This window comes from Oncorhynchus tshawytscha, linkage group LG33 (assembly GCF_018296145.1).
Source record: "Oncorhynchus tshawytscha isolate Ot180627B linkage group LG33, Otsh_v2.0, whole genome shotgun sequence".
NCBI lineage: Eukaryota > Metazoa > Chordata > Actinopteri > Salmoniformes > Salmonidae > Oncorhynchus > Oncorhynchus tshawytscha.
Genome location: NC_056461.1, coordinates 14,327,427 through 14,345,075, shown reverse-complemented (window position 1 = coordinate 14,345,075; position 17,649 = coordinate 14,327,427). Strand labels below are relative to the sequence as shown.

At 45.5% G+C, this 17,649-nt stretch overlaps 1 protein-coding gene across 1 annotated transcript in view; it reads right to left on the bottom strand.

Moving 5' to 3' along the window:
• The window catches only part of LOC112235800 (CUGBP Elav-like family member 2), a 218,136-nt gene extending 209,169 nt beyond the window's left edge, over positions 1-8,967 (bottom strand). Inside the window, exon 1 of the mRNA XM_042311682.1 lies at positions 8,789-8,967. Within this exon, the coding sequence (XP_042167616.1) occupies positions 8,789-8,841 (53 nt within the window). The 5' untranslated portion in view covers positions 8,842-8,967. The remainder of the gene's footprint in view (positions 1-8,788) is intronic.
• Between the last annotated feature and the right edge of the window lie 8,682 nt (positions 8,968-17,649).

Here is a 17,649-nt window from a genome sequence, read left to right as displayed (position 1 = left end):
TTAAACTGTGTCCAGGAAACAGCCCCTCTGTGTGAGGTTTATTCCCTTGAGAAAAGGTATAAAGTTAGTTAGCAGTTCTAATAGTCTACAATGGAAAAAGTCCCAAATGCACACGGTATAGTCTTCTGCAATGATAACGGTATTGGGTTGGGTTTAATGGTAAATATCTTTAACCACACAACATATAGATACGTTTTAGAATAATTGTATTGAAAAACATACGACTGACATGCTTCATCATTTTGTCAGGGTTATCACCACATTTTAGTCACAAGCCCATTTCCTTCAAAGTTTTGGGCTTGTAGGAAAAGTCTTCATGTGAGAATTGCACCATAAGGATTGGCCTCTCTGAGAGCTGTTGGACTATTCATGGACAGTTGGGTTGAAGCAGATGGTTGCTAAGAGGAGGACAAACTGATTGGCTTTCATGGAGGACTGGCTTGAATTGTGAGGATGACCACACAATATATTTTCCTTATGTGCTAAAGGTTTTGGTTTTCTACCCAAAGATGTGTGTGTGCGTGCTACCTGGGGCAAAATTGATAAAAGGGTGTGGCAGTAGCAGGAACAGCGGCATCAAGCGGGCAAAACCTGGCACTTTCACACTCATTTATAGTAAATAATGCAAGCGACTTCAATGGCTAATTACTCTGAACAGGGAAATTAGATTCACAGGGAATAACTCGTAAAGGATGAAGACAAAATAGTTTAAGCAGCAGCTCCATACCATGGTTGCCATGGCGCTGTGAGGAAGCCTAGGCATAGAGCTTTGTAAATATATATATTTTTTTTTATTGCATATATTTGGTGTTTTTCAGCCAAAGATTTGCAAATGTTTTTGTTTTGGTTAGCTGGCTGGATAATGTTTTTGTTTTGGCTAGCTGGCTGGATAATGTTTTTGTTTTGGCTAGCTGGCTGGATAATGTTTTTGTTTTGGCTAGTTGGCTGGATAATGTTTTTGTTTTGGCTAGCTGGCTGGATAATGTTTTTGTTTTGGCTAGCTGGCTGGATAATGTTTTTGTTTTGGCTAGTTGGCTGGATAATGTTTTTGTTTTGGCTAGCTGGCTGGATAATGTTTTTGTTTTGGCTAGCTGGCTGGATAATGTTTTTGTTTTGGCTCGCTGGCTGGATAATGTTTTTGTTTTGGCTAGCTGGCTGGATAATGTTTTTGTTTTGGCTAGCTGGCTGGATAATGTTTTTGTTTTGGCTAGCTGGCTGGATAATGTTTTTGTTTTGGCTGGCTGGCTGGATAATGTTTTTGTTTAGAAAATGTATTTTGCAACGCTCACTCACGCGATGCGAGCGGTGTGGTCAGCATGTAAGGCACTAGAGGCGTCACTACAGACCCGGGTTCGATAACAGGCTGTGTCACAGACGGCCTTGACCGGGAGACCCATAAGGCGGCGCACAATTGGTCCAGCGTCATCCGGGTTAGGGTTCGGCCGGCCGGGGTGTCCTTGTTCCATCGTGCTCCAACAACTCCTTGTTGTTGGACACATCGGTACGGGTGGCTTCCGGGCTAAGCGAGCATTGTGTGAAGAAGTGCGACTTGGCTGGGTCGTGTTTCGGAGGACGCATGGCTCTCGACCTTCGCCTCTCCCGAGTCTGTACGGGAGTTGCAGCGATGAGACAAGACTGTAACTACCAATTGGACTACCACTTTGTTATTGTTTCACCTGGCTGGCAGTCCCTGATCCTCTGAGGGCATGATTTCAGGCCTGGACTGAAACGTGAGAGGAATGGGAGACAGAGGACTACAGCAGTGCTGAGGCAGAGGGCTCGTGGTGAGGACGACTGGCTACTATTCTGAACTGCGTGTGGTGAGCTTTCTGGAGCCCAGAGCTGCTGAGGCATCAGCCAAATGGGTGAGACTGGAAGAGGAGAAGTCCAGTGACTATAAGACTCAGGCTGGTCCCCAGACTTCACCAGCAGACTCCATCACCATCATCTACCATCCTCAGACCAGCTCCTTCCATCAAGCCATGAACCAACCCTCTCCATCTCCAAAGAGAAGACTTGGCCACTATTGGTTGACCTGTCATGACACTGATTATTGCTTGTTGTTTTTTTGCTCTTGAACTGCTTTGAGATTCTATGAAAGGCACTATTGAAGTTTAATAAATTATTCCCATTATTATTGTTATTATAATACCACCTGTATTATCAAATAACTGATTATGGAATTGGCGTGAGATGTAGGGGGTCCATGGGTGTCTTTTGACTTAATGGTAGGAAGAAGTTTGGTCTAAATCAGATGTTGGGTACTATATTTATTGAATAGAATGTGAATCCTATACATTAAAGGGGCCAAACTGGGTGCAATCAATTTGCCTAATTTTAAAATGACTTTTGAACAAAATAATGTTGCAAGAATGTTAATCTTATGTTTCTAACTACAGAAACAATTTCAGAACAATATGTGATAATGATGGGTGTCATGCTCCTCCCCTGTTCGCATTCTCTCTCAGTCTCTTCCTGTCCCTCCTTCGTCTCTCTCACGTTTTTATCCAGCTTGCTGAGCTAAAATATGTAATGATCTTCAACTGATTCCAGGGGTTTGACGTGGAAGGATTCATCCCCCTCTCCCCGCACCCCCCTCGTCTGAGCCATTCACACAGAACACTGTATTGTTCGCTTCGTTGCAGTGGCACAATACCCCCCCCACCCCCCACCCCGCGTCACAATGCTTTGATTGACAGGGGTCCAGCTGAAGAGTGAATCGCCGTGGCGACCGGAGTCCATCACAGACGAGCAGGCCAACCGACCTCTCCCTCCTGCTCTCTCTCCGTCTACCACCCTGCCTGGTTTGCTCTTCACCTCTTTCCTTTCTAACGCCACGGGTCAGAGTGGCTTCATCACTCTCTCCATTCATCACTTTCACTTTAACAACCCTGTCGCAAAACAATAAACAGGTCATTGCATTACCAAGGCTTACAGTTGATGTTTTGTTTCAGAGAGGCCCTCTTAAAACACTGAGAATAATGCTGAGCACATAATGTCTATTTCCAAACCAGAACCACTAGGTCCAGGGTTGGCGGCAGGTAGTGGTTAGAGTGTTGGACTAGTAACCGCAAGGTTGCTAGATCAAATCCCCGAGTTGACAAGGTAAAAATTTGTCGTCCTGCCCCTGAACAAGGCAGTTAACCCACTGTTCCTATGCTGTCATTGAACATAAGAATTTGTTCTTAACTGACTTGCCTAGTAATTTTTTTTAAGGGGGCCTCACTCTCCGTCTCTACCCAGCCTGGTGTCACCCTCCTCTGGCCACACAATGCACATCCATTGGGGGGCTGTCACAACTTCCGCTGAAGTCTGTTTAGGCGGCGTTCGGCGGTCGACTCCTCTACACCAGCGACACATGGGCATTATTACAGGTGCAGATTAAAAGACCCAAGCCAGGACCACAGGGTGGATTTAGAGTCAGTGTGTGTAATCCTATGACCTGCAGGGGTTAGCAGGCTATGGACACACACACACACACACACACCCACAAACACACACTGCAGACTTAAACCGCATCAGACAGACACTGGCCTCAGTAATTAGATAGATAGATTTGTGTCTCGGGGATAAAGCTACATTGAGTCGGATCCACAGTTAACTGGATTAATTAAAACTAACACTGGGTCAAATGCTCAATGACCCCCCCCCAATCCTCCAACTCCCAACCCCCACCCTCAATCCTCCGACTCCTTCATCTATACCCAAATCCCCCAGTGACAAAACAAAGTCACGTACACTTCCATTTCCAGACCGGGGCACTTGTGTGGGCGACAGATAATACATTAATTACATGATTGGCCACAGGTGAAAAGAGCCTATGGCTTATCGATGCTTTTATTGGCTGCGCCCCAAATGGCACCCTATTTCCAACACAGTGCACTATTTGTGACCAGGGCCCATAGGACACCCTATTCCCAATATAGTGCACTATTTGTGACCAGGGCCCATAGGGCACCCTATTCCCAACACAGTGCACTATTTGTGACCAGGGCCCATAGGGCACCCTATTCCCAATATAGTGCACTATTTGTGACCAGGGCCCATAGGGCACCCTATTCCCAATATAGTGCACTATTTGTGACCAGGGCCCATAGGGCACCCTATTCCCAACACAGTGCACTATTTGTGACCAGGGCCCATAGGGCACCCTATTCCCAACACAGTGCACTATTTGTGACCAGGGCCCATAGGGCACCCTATTCCCATTTGTGACCAGGGCCCATAGGGCACCCTATTCCCAATATAGTGCACTATTTGTGACCAGGGCCCATAGGGCACCCTATTCCCATTTGTGACCAGGGCCCATAGGGCACCCTATTCCCAATATAGTGCACTATTTGTGACCAGGGCCCATAGGGCACCCTATTCCCAACCCAGTGCACTATTTGTGACCAGGGCCCATAGGGCTCACTGTGTGATTGTATGAACATCCGTTTACGATTTATCATGTCTGAAAAATCCAGACTTGAGATCTGTGTGTGTGTGTGTGTGAGTGAGTGTGTATGTGTGTGAGTGAGTGTGTGTGTGTATGTGTGTGTGTGTGAGTGTGATTCAAACGTTCATGCAAATGTCCTTCCCAGTGACGTTAATGCATGATTTATGCAACGCTGCTTGGAGAGGCAGTGCGTCACACGCGCATCTCAAGTTAGTGAGGCTCCGGTCCTAGATCTTTACATTACACTCCAAAGGGTTTCTACATGAAGACAATAATTCTTTATTGTTAAATCTCTCTCTCTCTCTTCCCGTCTCTCTCTCTCTCCCTCTCTTCCCGTCTCTCTCTCTCTCTCTCTCTCTCTCTCTCATTCCCGTATTGGCAGGCATCAGAGTTCACATCCAGCAGTTATTTAACCAGCCCTGTAATAGAATACAAACCGGACTTCTCCTCGCTCCCTAATCTAATAACAGACCTACCTTGTCATTGCTCCGTGTGTGTGTGTGCGTGCTAAGTGTAATTCTGGATGTAATCGGGTGGAATTAATAAGCATGCCGTTTCTCATTATGGAATAACTGTGCTGCTCTTCAGAATAGGAGAGGCTGACTAGGAGAGCAACAGACAGGCTTTACACCCCACAACAACACTTTGTTACACAGATAAACTGAGCTGTGTGTGTGTACGTGCGTATACGGTATATTTTTGTCTGGATGCGATACCTGTGTGTGTTCATGTGTGTGTGTGTGTGTGTGTGTGTGTGTGTGTGTGTGTGTGTGTGTGTGTGTGTGTGTGTGTGTGTGTGTGTGTGTGTGTGTGAGATAAATGTATGATAGTCAGATGGAGCTGGTGAAAGGCTACAGCAGCCACACCATGGAGTTGATCAGATAAGGATGAAGTAAGCCGAGGTCCAGCCAGAGGACCAGGGGACCAGAGGACCATGGGACCAGAGGACCAGGGGACCAGAGGACCAGGGGACCAGAGGACCAGGGGACCAGAGGACCAGAGGACCAGGGGACCAGAGGAGGGTGCAGATGTCCACATCCATCTGGAGCAGCAGGCAGATTATCGTTAAGACACAGATCGAGAACCGTATATATAATACTCTGTTTCGGTTGAAATCGGCACATTTAGTACACGTTGGTTTTCTAACAGTCTTCCATATCAAAATGTTATTATCCTTCAGCACCACTCACCTCCACCCAACCTCCCCTATCGGTCACACACCAGTAGATGTATTTCCTATTAGATCTTCAGGAATGTGTCCTCTGACAACAGCAAATGAACCCACGTTCCGTACAGTGCAGTGGGCATGATGGACAGTCATATGCTGAATGCTCCCGGAATGAGAGCAAAACAATATGGATGTGAGACCACATAATCATCTCAACAAACTAAATCAAAAGCTACAGTGTACACAACATCCAAGATAATACAGTGTACACAACATCCAAGATAATGCAGTGTACACAACATCCAAGATAACACAGTGTACACAACATCCAAGATAATACAGTGTACACAACATCCAAGATAATGCAGTGTACACAACATCCAAGATAATACAGTGTACACAACATCCAAGATAATACAGTGTACACAACATCCAAGATAATACAGTGTACACAACATCCAAGATAATACAGTGTACACAACATCCAAGATAATACAGTGTACACAACATCCAAGATAATGGAGAGACTGTACTTCTTTGGTCCTGCATATTATCCAACCACACAATAACACTATGCACAAATCATACCACGCCACGGGGAGTGCTGCTAATTGTATGTGACGGAGTTGTTTGGGACTGTCGGTGTCTTAATGGTATGTGTGTGTATGTTAGTGAAGTGTGTGTGTGTGTGTGTGTGTGTGTGTGTGTCTGTCGGAGGTGATCCTCATTAGGGAGATGCGGCTGTGCCTCGGAGAAGAAGCACAGAGTTGCTTCATTATAATACACTAAGCTAACAGTGAAAGAGAAGAGACAGAACGAGAGAGAAAAAGAGAAGGGGGAGATAGAAGAGGATGTGTGTGTGTGTGTGTGGAGGGCCAGCCCTAAGCTGGTCTTTATTAAGATGCTCAGTCTTGAGAGACGGACAGCTGCTCCTGCAGCTAATCTAAAGCAGCAGAGGTTTAATAAAGAGAGAGTGAGACAAATACCCCTCCATCACTCCCCTCCTCATCCTCTCCCCTCTTCCTTCATCACTCCCCTCCTCATCCTCTCCCCTCATCACCCATCTCTCATCCTGTCCTTCAACAAACAGAGTACATCCCTCAATGATCGGGGCCCGCCCTCCGCTTACCAGCGCAGTGTGTCTGTGTGTGTGTGTGTGTGTCCACTTAGAAAAGAGAGACTATTTCATACACACATTCAAAAGTTGACTGAAAGGTTGAGAATTCCATTCCTGATATACTCATCAGAAGTACCAACTGCCTACATATTACAAAGATTCTCTATCACCCAGAGGGGCGTCCTGGTTAACCAAACAGATCAGTGGAATAGGAAAGACAGGAAATAGCCTCCGTAGAGAAACAGTGGGTCATCCTCCCCATCTTCACCTTTTAATGTGAGTGTGTACGGGTCAGTGCCACAAGCCATTTCATGCCCCAGGCTCCATGGGGCCATCACTATAAGGCTAGACTGACATCATTCCGTCTTCACAGGCTCACAGTCACAGCAGCAATAAGCATGTTCTTTAGGGTTCCTGTGATAAAATATATATATATCTATTCCTGATTTATTGATGAGGAAATTCTAGTAAGTAGTAAGGAATATGTAAATACGGAATGATAAAAACAGAGGACTTTTTAAGCTCTGCATGAGATTTCTGGAGCCTCGTGCTCCATCGTCACTGTGGCTTCTCAAAAATAGAATTTCAGAATCAGAACTAGACCATCTCTGCCGATGAGGAGTCTGTCGAGGGAATTATCATGACTTATTTAGTATTAAAAGTCTTCAATATTCAAATTCCAGCATTTAAAAGTCACAAATGCCGACTAAAATGTCAAATGACAGTGAATGCATTAATACACATTTTGCAGGTGTAGGCTATTAGATGGTAACATGAAGTGTTAGGGTAGAGTGTTGGTGTAGCCTATTAGTGGTGTAGCTGTAAGACAGTCCTGGAGGAGGGAAACAGAGAGGAACTGAGCAGAGGACCACAGGTGCAGGCATAGCTGTGGGAAGTAGTTTGGGGGTGGATGTCGCTAATACAGGACTATTAAAGCCCCAGTGGAAAAATACTTTTGTGGAAAAATATTTTTTTCAGAAACATTTTCTTTTTTCCCCCCAGATTTTTCAGGTGGTGCTGTGAACACACCCATCAGCAGCCCTACTTCCAGCGGCTCTGAGCGCAGGTAGGTTATTTTCTCAGCTAGCGTCACAACATTCTTTCAAGAAATAACCCTGCTGCGCACTATAATGAAAATAGGCTACACATTGCTCCGAAAATGTGATGTGAAAACTTGAAGCAACAAACGTTTTTATTCCTTCAGGAGGTGCAGAGAAGGAGTGGAGAAACTCAACTTCAATGGGTAAGCTAACAATGTTGTGTTTAAAAAAAAAACTTTAAAAAACATACCATGTTTTAGGCTAAACTGTAAATGACCGTTTTTCATAAACAAAAGAGAGCTAAGTGAGGGGGATATAAACTTGCAATAAATGTCCACTCAATGCATCCTTTGCAATATATACGTAGCCTATATGACTCCCAAGGCGTTGTGATAGCGCAGCTCTCAAAGACAGTAGTCTAGGCTAGACGGGTCGGTGAGGATGATGATGGGCCCATAGTCTACAGTAGGTATCGGCAACTGTAAATTGTTGAGGAACTTTGGGGTCCACGGTGCGAGAGGGAAGATCACCAAGGGTTAATAAGATGGAGGGCTGATGAGCAGCTTGCATTCGTCCGACACGACAGCAGAAAGAGAGGGGGAGAAAAGAGAACAAGAGCTTTACCGAAACAGGACCCGACATCGCAACAAAACAAAAAAAACTGCTGTACTGTAGGTAGCCTTGCTAATGTACCTGTAGACTTCCAGTCATTTTTAACAATGGCTCGCAAAACTACCACTAACTTCCTTTATAGGCCTACTGCATGCAGAGGCATACACATGGTATTCACGAGTTTATTTGACTCTGGATAAGTGTAAAAGGAGCTAAATGCCAGAATAACGCGTTATCCCTTTAAGCCAATGTAATGCAAGTGGGCACGTCCGCAGAACAAATCGCTACATCCATTCACCAACCCTTTGCCTCCCGCGTCCCACCCAGCACCGCACGTTGGGTATCACAACAATTCCCTCCTATCATTTCTGCTGCATTCACAAGGCGAGCTAGAAAACGGGACTTGGACTTACCTTAACACGTTCCAGTTTTTCAGTGGGTCCAGGTCTGAAATGATAGAAACCATTGTTGACTAGCTAGCAGCACGGGGCGCGATGGCTGAACAAAAGCGGCGAGAGCTGTACTCCGTCTGTAAATGACAGTAGCGCTAGGATGCAACTCGTCCTACTTCTTGGTTGTGTGATAAGCGCTGTCATAGCTCTCTCCCTCCGCCCCCTGCTGAAAGCCTGCGCTCTGCCGCTACACACAGCGACCGATTTCTCCACTTCTCCAGCCATCCCCAAAGCCTCATAAAACAACAATATAATCCTATACAGAACAAATTAGTGACTATTTATTCAAGAGCAGTTTTCATCCAAAGCACCGGAAATTGTGTATTTACAATAATTACCTAGGCTATAATATATAATTAGATTTGCCCAGAAATAACATGACATATGCACACAGCACATCCTGTTCAACTCGTTATTTTAAATAGGCCAGGTTCACTTAGCCTAATGATTATCGACAGGGTTACAATTAGATCACACAATTTGTTATTGAATGTGTCCTATTTCAATTGGTAGCTGTGGTAGAATTGCCTGCATCATCTGTCCTGCTTGACTTGTTTTACATTCAAATCAATGTGCAAATTCATGCCATACACAATGTAATCGGGCAAAAAAAAGCTTATCCTCAACACACAAATGATAGGCCTAGCATAACATTGGCTATGAACAGATAAGAAATTCCATGAATTGTTATTACAGGTGGCCCAATAGGCCTCATCGCAAATATTCAGAGAGGTAGACACTGCATCTATAAGTTATGTTCAGTAGTAGCCTGCTTATCTAATGGAGCAGGGTAAATATACTGTGTTAGGCCATCTCCATCTATTTTCATTAGGCCAAAACACTGTCATTGCTCACTTCCTGTCTCTGACACAACCATATCCTGTTGATGAAAGTCAACTATCCTCTCTCCCCTCTCAGCCGATGTGTACGCTGCAGCACAGTATGACTATAGGCTGCAACATGGCAAAGGACCAATGTGGAAAAAGAAAAAAGGATGTCAGGTTTTTGTTTCTAGCCACATAATCAAATCCAATCAAATGTATTTGTCACATACACATGGTTAGCAGATGTTAATACGAGTGTAGCGAAATGCTTATGCTTCTAGTTCCGACAATGGAGTAATAACCAACGACTAATCTAACTAACAATTCCAAAACTACTACCTTATACACACAAGTGTAAAGGGATAAAGAATATGTACATAAAGATATATGAATGAGTGATGGTACAGAGTGGCATAGACAAGATACAGTAGATGGTATCGAGTACAGTATATATATATGAGATGAGTATGTAAACAAAGTGGCATAGCTTAAAGTGGCTAGTGATACATGTATTACATAAAGATGCAGTAGATGATTTAGAGTACAGTATATACGTATACATATGAGATGAATAATGTAGGGTATGTAAACATTATATTAAGTAGCATTGTTTAAAGTGGCTAGTGATATATTTTACATGAATTCCCATCAATTCCCATTATTAAAGTGGCTGGAGTTGAGTCAGTGTGTTGGCAGCAGCCACTCAATGTTAGTGGTGGCTGTTTAACAGTCTGAAGGCCTTGAGATAGAAGCTGTTTTTCAGTCTCTCGGTCCCAGCTTTGATGCACCTGTACTGACCTCGCCTTCTGGATGATAGCGGGGTGAACAGGCAGTGGCTCGGGTGGTTGTTGTCCTTGATGATCTTTATGGCCTTCCTGTGACATCGGGTGGTGTAGGTGTCCTGGAGGGCAGGTAGTTTGCCCCCGGTGATGCGTTGTGCCGACCTCACTACCCTCTGGAGAGCCTTACGGTTGTGGGCGGAGCAGTTGCCGTACCAGGCGGTGATACAGCCCGACAGGAGGCTCTCTTGTGCATCTGTAGAAGTTTGTGAGTGCTTTTGGTGACAAGCCAAATTTCTTCAGCCTCCTGAGGTTGAAGAGGCGCTGCTGCGCCTTCTTCACGATGCTGTCTGTGTGGGTGGACCAATTCAGTTTGTCTGTGATGTGTACGCCGAGGAACTTAAAACGTACTACCCTCTCCACTACTGTCCTATCGATGTGGATAGGGGGGGTGTTCCCTCTGCTCTTTCCTGAAGTCCACAATCATCTCCTTAGTTTTGTTGACGTTGAGTGTGAGGTTATTTTCCTGACACCACACTTCGAGGGCCCTCACCTCCTCCCTGTAGGCCGTCTCGTCGTTGTTGGTAATCAAGCCTACCACTGTAGTGTCGTCTGCAAACTTGATGATTGAGTTGGAGGCGTGCGTGGCCACGCAGTCGTGGGTGAACAGGGAGTACAGGAGAGGGCTCAGAACGCACCCTTGTGGGGCCCCAGTGTTGAGGATCAGCGGGGTGGAGATGTTGTTACCTACCCTCACCACCTGGTGGCGGCCCGTCAGGAATTCCAGTACCCAGTTGCACAGGGCGGGGTCGAGACCCAGGGTCTCGAGCTTGTTGACGAGTTTGGAGGGTACTATGGTGTTAAATGCTGAGCTGTAGTCGATGAACAGCATTCTCACATAGGTATTCCTCTTGTCCAGATGGGTTAGGGCAGTGTGCAGTGTGGTTGAGATTGCTTCGTCTGTGGACCTATTTGGGCGGTAAGCAAATTGGAGTGGGTCTAGGGTGTCAGGTAGGGTGGAGGTGATATGGTCCTTGACTAGTCTCTCAAAGCACTTCATGATGACGGAAGTGAGTGCTACGGGGCGGTAGTCGTTTAGCTCAGTTTCCTTAGCTTTCTTGGGAACAGGAACAATGGTGGCCCTCTTGAAGCATGTGGGAACAGCAGACTGGGATAAGGATTGATTGAATATGTCCGTAAACACACCAGCCAGCTGGTCTGCGCATGCTCTGAGGGCGCGGCTGGGGATGCCGTCTGGGCCTGCAGCCTTGCGAGGGTTAACACATTTAAATGTTTTACTCACCTCAGCTGCAGTGAAGGAGAGACCGCATGTTTTCGTTGCGGGCCGTGTCAGTGGCACTGTATTGTCCTCAAAGCGGGCAAAAAAGTTATTTAGTCTGCCTGGGAGCAAGACATCCTGGTCCGTGACCAGGATGGTTATGACACAATGGTTATGACACAACGTGGCGGTCTGGAAGGACCTTGACACAGATATCATCCCAGTTCAACACAGCATTTTGGTTGTTGGTATTTCTTTGTTGTGTACTTTGTTGATTTCTCAAAATACCACTACACGTAGAAAAAAAGAGTTCCAAAGGGTTTTGTTGGCTGTCCTCATAGGAGAACCCTTTTTGGTTCTAAGGAGAACCATTTTTTGTTACAGGTAGAACCTTTTTTGCTTCCAGGCAGAGCCATTTTGGGTTCCATGCAGAACCCATGGGCTCTACCTGGAACCAAAAGGGTTCTACAAATTGTAATCCTATGTGCACATCTGAAGAACCCTTTTAAGTTCTAGATAGCACCTTTTTTCTAAGAGTGTACATTGAGCCTAAGCTTTATCAAAGACTTGATTCAACAGACCTATTTCTTCACAGGGAGTAAGGATACGGAAAGGCACCATGGTTCTCTTTCATCATGTGAAAACACATGCAATCTAATGACTCACATCCAAGACAACCACTTGCAGGTCTGAATGATCAAATAGGTGTAACTTAGCAATATGGTAATAGCTCCACCGATGCGCCTGGTTGGCTAGGAGGGGTTCCCACCATGGTCTTTCCATGTTATTCCATGTTATTATGTGCACTTATACTGTACGTTCCTGCATCCACTACTACAGTCCCTCTGGGTATATGTCTGCTAAATGACCTACCTAAACTGTTTTCATTTTAAACTTCAGAAGTCTGTGGTTCTTTAACCTTGCACATCTTGGAGTGGTTATATAGCACATGTACTGTATGTAATTGTGAATGACATACACACTCCCTCCAATAGGGTAGAATAGCAAAACAGTGTTCTCAAGGTAAAGACATAACAGTAATCCAAAACTACAGCCTCCCTCTCTCACCAGCCGATGCTTTAAATAGACTGAATTGAACATCTGCAGACTTCAGACTCCGGGTGGAGGAAGGAGAGTTGACAGCATCTCTCTCTCTCTCTCTCCCTATCTATCTATCTTTCCCGCTCGCTCCCTCTCTCTCTATCACGTGCATGCACACACACACACACACACACGCACGCACGCACAACACACACAGCAACAGATCAATCAGGTTGGCTCTTCACCAGCACGGTTTTAATTTCTGCATAAAATCACGATAGTGGGCTTGACGTCTTAGGTGTTCACGTATCTAAAGTCTGCCACTAACACGCAAATGCACACACACGCAAATGCACACACACTTAATCCTAATTTGCTCCAGGGGCGCCGTACTGCTATGGCTAAAACAACACATTTCACGGTATCTATCTGGTGTATGGGACAATATAACATATATGTTTTTCTTTTTTTCAAAACATTTCCGTCTGGCACATTTCTTTGAAACATTCAGGCCCACCGGAAGAGAGAAGCCTGAGGTTTATGACATCAAACACATGTCATGTGCAATTCAAATCTTAACAAGGTGACTGCATCTCCAAACCACCCACGGAATATAGATTCCCATTTTACCTCAATTCATTTAGGGGGTCGGAAAGGAGGGAAAAAACGAGGCAGAGGGAGAAAACGGATGTGGATGAAATAAATATGGGGGGATTATTTCGTAAACGACATTGATTCCTTCTCTGTGTAAGCCATTTGATCCTGTCAAATATGCCTAAAGCTATACACCCACATGAACATTGTCTGAAAAGGCTTCATTTATGAGAATCATTCCCTTCTAAACAACAAGGGAACAGTTGGCTGAGCCGCTTCAGAGCCACAGCCTTCCCGAATCAGGATGTCAGAGATAAAACCCGGGGAGACGCAAATTAGATTTCAATCTAACGCAAATGGCTCACTCACAAACAGTCACACACACAAGAGAATGCCCCAATAAACATGTTTGTTTGTCTGTTTGTTCTACGCCACAATCAGGGAACGCTAAATTGTGGGCAGAGAGGGAGAGAGATAGTGAGGCTTCTTATCTGGTGTTAACCTGCTGTATGCCACAGATATAGAATAAATAGAGACTTTTCCCCCCCATCTGTCGTCATGCGTATCTATATTTCCATCTCACTCTGTCGCAGTTATCGGGGAGGTTGTGCCGTGCTGTACTGCAGGCGAGTGTGTGTGTGTCTCCGTGGAGAAACGTCGGGTGGGTCCAGTGGAGACCGGTGTGAGGTCTTAACACCTATAGTGTTGTGTTCCAACACACAGATGAGTCTGAGCCAGTCAGTCTGGGTAGGAAGATGTCAGTTTGCCACGGGGGGGTCATCCTCACACAACGCCTACCCCTCTCTCATATCCTTCACACACTTGTGTCTAATCATCTCTAGGGTAAACAGACGACGAGTGCAGATCCTCTATAGAATGGTTGCCTGGCTAGTGAAAGAGTGTATAGTGTTTTTAGCCTGTGGTTGTCAATGTATGTGTTGAATTGGTTTATGTTTGCTGTGCCCCTAGGAAACTGTTATAAGAGCTGACTCTAAATGAGCTATCCTTGATGAGAGTAGGTTTAAGAAGACACAATGAAAAAGAGGGTGAAGGTTTCCGAATTATTGAGGTAAGAAGGTTCTGTATTTAGCTGGAAATAGAAGAGGAGAGGTGCAGTATCATAATTTAGGAAAGACGAGAGAAAATATACATTCGGGTGATAGAGGATAGGAGGGAACGAGGGACAAGAGAGCGAGAGAGATTCAGGAAGAGAAAAGCAGAGCATGATGGATGGAGCCAGAGCGGGAGAGAGAGAGAGAGAGAGAGAGAGAGAGAGAGAGAGAGAGAGAGAAAGAGAGAGAGAGAGAGAGAGAGAGAGAGAGAGAGAGAGAGAGAGAGAGAGAGAGTGGGAGTGAGAGAAAGATAGAGTGACAGAGAGAGAGAGAGAGAGAGAGAGAGAGAGAGAGAGAGAGAGAGAGAAAGATAGAGTGGGAGAGAGAGAGAGAGAGAGAGAGAGAGAGAGAAAGATAGAGTGGGAGCGAGAGAGCGAGAGAGAGAGAGAGAGAGAGAGAGAGAGAGAGAGAGAAAGATAAGATAGGGAGCGAGAGAGCGAGAGAGAGAGAGAGAGAGAAAGAAATATAGAGTGGGAGAGCGGGAGAAGAGATGGAGGGATATATTTAGAGCTGTTCCTAATCAACTCCTCTGTCAGAATCTGTCTGTGGGGGTGCGATGGCAGAGAGAGCGACACAAGTTCAACACTAAAAATCAATATGCAACCCACTCAGATACTGAAAACAATCCGCACTCCGTATGTGTGTGTGTTTGTGTGTGTGTGTGTTTGTGTGTGTGTGTGTGTGTGTGTGTGAGAGACAGAGAGAGAGACAGAGAGAGAGAGAGAGAAAGAGAGAGAGAGAAAGAGAGAGAGAGAGAGAGAGAGAGAGAGAGGGACGGGAAGACAAACAAATGCCCTATTTCATCGGGTACTCTACACACATAGTTACAGTAATATGAATATTGACGACTGACAACCAATACATTGTGAATGGAATGAGAGCGGGAGTGATTGAACGGAGAACATTTATGGTGGGAGAGATGGGGCTCATCATAATACCTCACTGTAACAACTGTCTATTATTCATCCTTCTTCCTCCCTCCCTCTCTCATTAGACAGCGATCGATCAGTGCTTTGTGTCGCCCACACAGAAAGGCAGTTAGAGCCTTGACTAAACATGGTGAACCGGAGATCAATATATAATGATCATCAGATGGGGGTTTGGGAGAGGGTGTGTGTGGGCTTCAGGTGTGATTGGGTGGGGGGGGCGATGAAGAAGATGGGATGAGGATAGGAGGAGAAGTGGAAAGGGAGGTTTTGGGGGTGAGGGTCGAAGAGTAAAGGACAGACAAAGGAAGAGGAGTGAGGAGAGAGGACATCTTTGTTTTCATTGTATGTGGTAGCCTATCACTGGACGTGGTACACAGTGATAGCACAGGAGGCTGCTGAGGAGAACGGCTCATAATAATGGCCAGAACGGAGTAAATGGAATGGCATCAGACACATGGGAACCATGTGTTTGATGTACAGTATTTGATACCATTCCACTGATTCCACTCCAGTCATTACCACGTGCCCATTCTCCCCAAATAAGGTGCCACCAACTTCCTGTGAGTGATAGGTAGAATACTGTATGTACTGTGCTCCATATTTGTACCCTTAGGCTTTGGTCCCTCCCACCCTGTCTAAAGTAATCTTGTTATTTTTCTCCTCTCCACACAGTGTTGTCTAGAAGTGGTGTTAGAGTGCCAGTAGGGGGCACTCTTCCCTCTGGTCTTAAGATCTAATCCCAACACCCCATGGCAGTGAAGGGGATATTGCCTTGCATAGGGTGCAGCCTTTTGGATGGGACGTTTTACGGGTGTCCTAACTCTCTGTGGTCATTAAGAATCCCATGGCACATGCACGAGTAAGGGCATTAACCCCGGTGTCCTGGCTAAATTCCCAATCTGGACCCATTTACATCATGGCCACCTAATAATCCCCCTCATTCCTAACCCCCTAGAGTCGATGTCTGCGTCTCCGCCGGAATCTCATTAGCATAACACAAAAATCCCTGCCAGAGATTTTATCTAGCATGGGCTGCGTCTCAATCCACGTCCTCCGCCGAGGTCTGCCTTCCGGTGGCAGAGCTACAGCGGTGTTTGTCAGACCAGGAGACATCCCTTAACCGGTATTCTTTCATTCCTAATTGGCATATATCACTCCTCACCTCTCCTCCATGCTAGCTGATGTGCGGTGAGTGTTCTGGCACAAAAATGGTTTCTGTCCATCACCCAGCTGGGTGCCACATATTGGTAGTGGATGAGCTTCCCCCTTACTATGTAAAGCACTTTGATTTGAGTACCTCAGTTAGTAGAAAGGCACTATATAAATCCAATCAATTATTATTATTATTATTGTCCGCATAGAGCATATACTGTATATCTCTATGGATCTCTGTGCCGTTGGTGGGGGGTTGAAAATAGAGCTCTGGCGTGATGCTACAATAGGAAGTGTGCTAACTGTCACTTCCTGTTTGGAGTGGTGCCAGACATCCTCTTTTACACACTATTCCCATCTCTCTCCTCCTCTCTTGTTCCTCTCTCTCTCTGATGCACCATGCTTCTCTCCTCCCCTTTCATCTCCCCCTCTCTGAGAATCCATCTTTCTGTATCTATTTCCTGTTTCAACTCCGTTTCAATTCTTCCTTGTGGATGTAATAATACACTGTATTCTTCTAATGAATAGAATAACCTATTTGACAGATGATGACTATAGGACAGGCGAATACACAGGGACGTCTATTCTGAATGAGAATACATTGCCAACATTCATCATAGTAACAGATGTAGGAGAACATGCCATAGAAATCCAATATTTCAATCCGTTGGTAAATGGCAACCATTCTCCAATGGGCTGACCATTTGAACCTAGAACGGGAATCAGTCACAATAATTCTTTATACTTGGTTTCTCTTCAATTTGTCCTGATGTCCTCTCTCTCCTCCATCTCTCTCTGTTTCCCTCTCTTTCTCTCTCTCTCTCTATTTCTCTGTCTCCTTTCATCTCCATCTCTCTCGCTGTCTGTCTCCATCTTTCTCCCACTCTCTCTCCATCTCTTCTCGTTCTGTCACTCGTTCTTTTCCCCCTCTCTGGCGGAGCAGTCAATTGTGCGATAGGTCAGAGGTCAGATGGAGTTGCAGCCAATTAAAGCCCTGCGGGTCGACACAACCCATCCCAAACAGGAAACAATCTCCGACCCATCTGTGTTCTCACGCCCCCGGGGCACACTCACCAATAACTTTATGTGTGTGTGTGTGTGTGATATACATC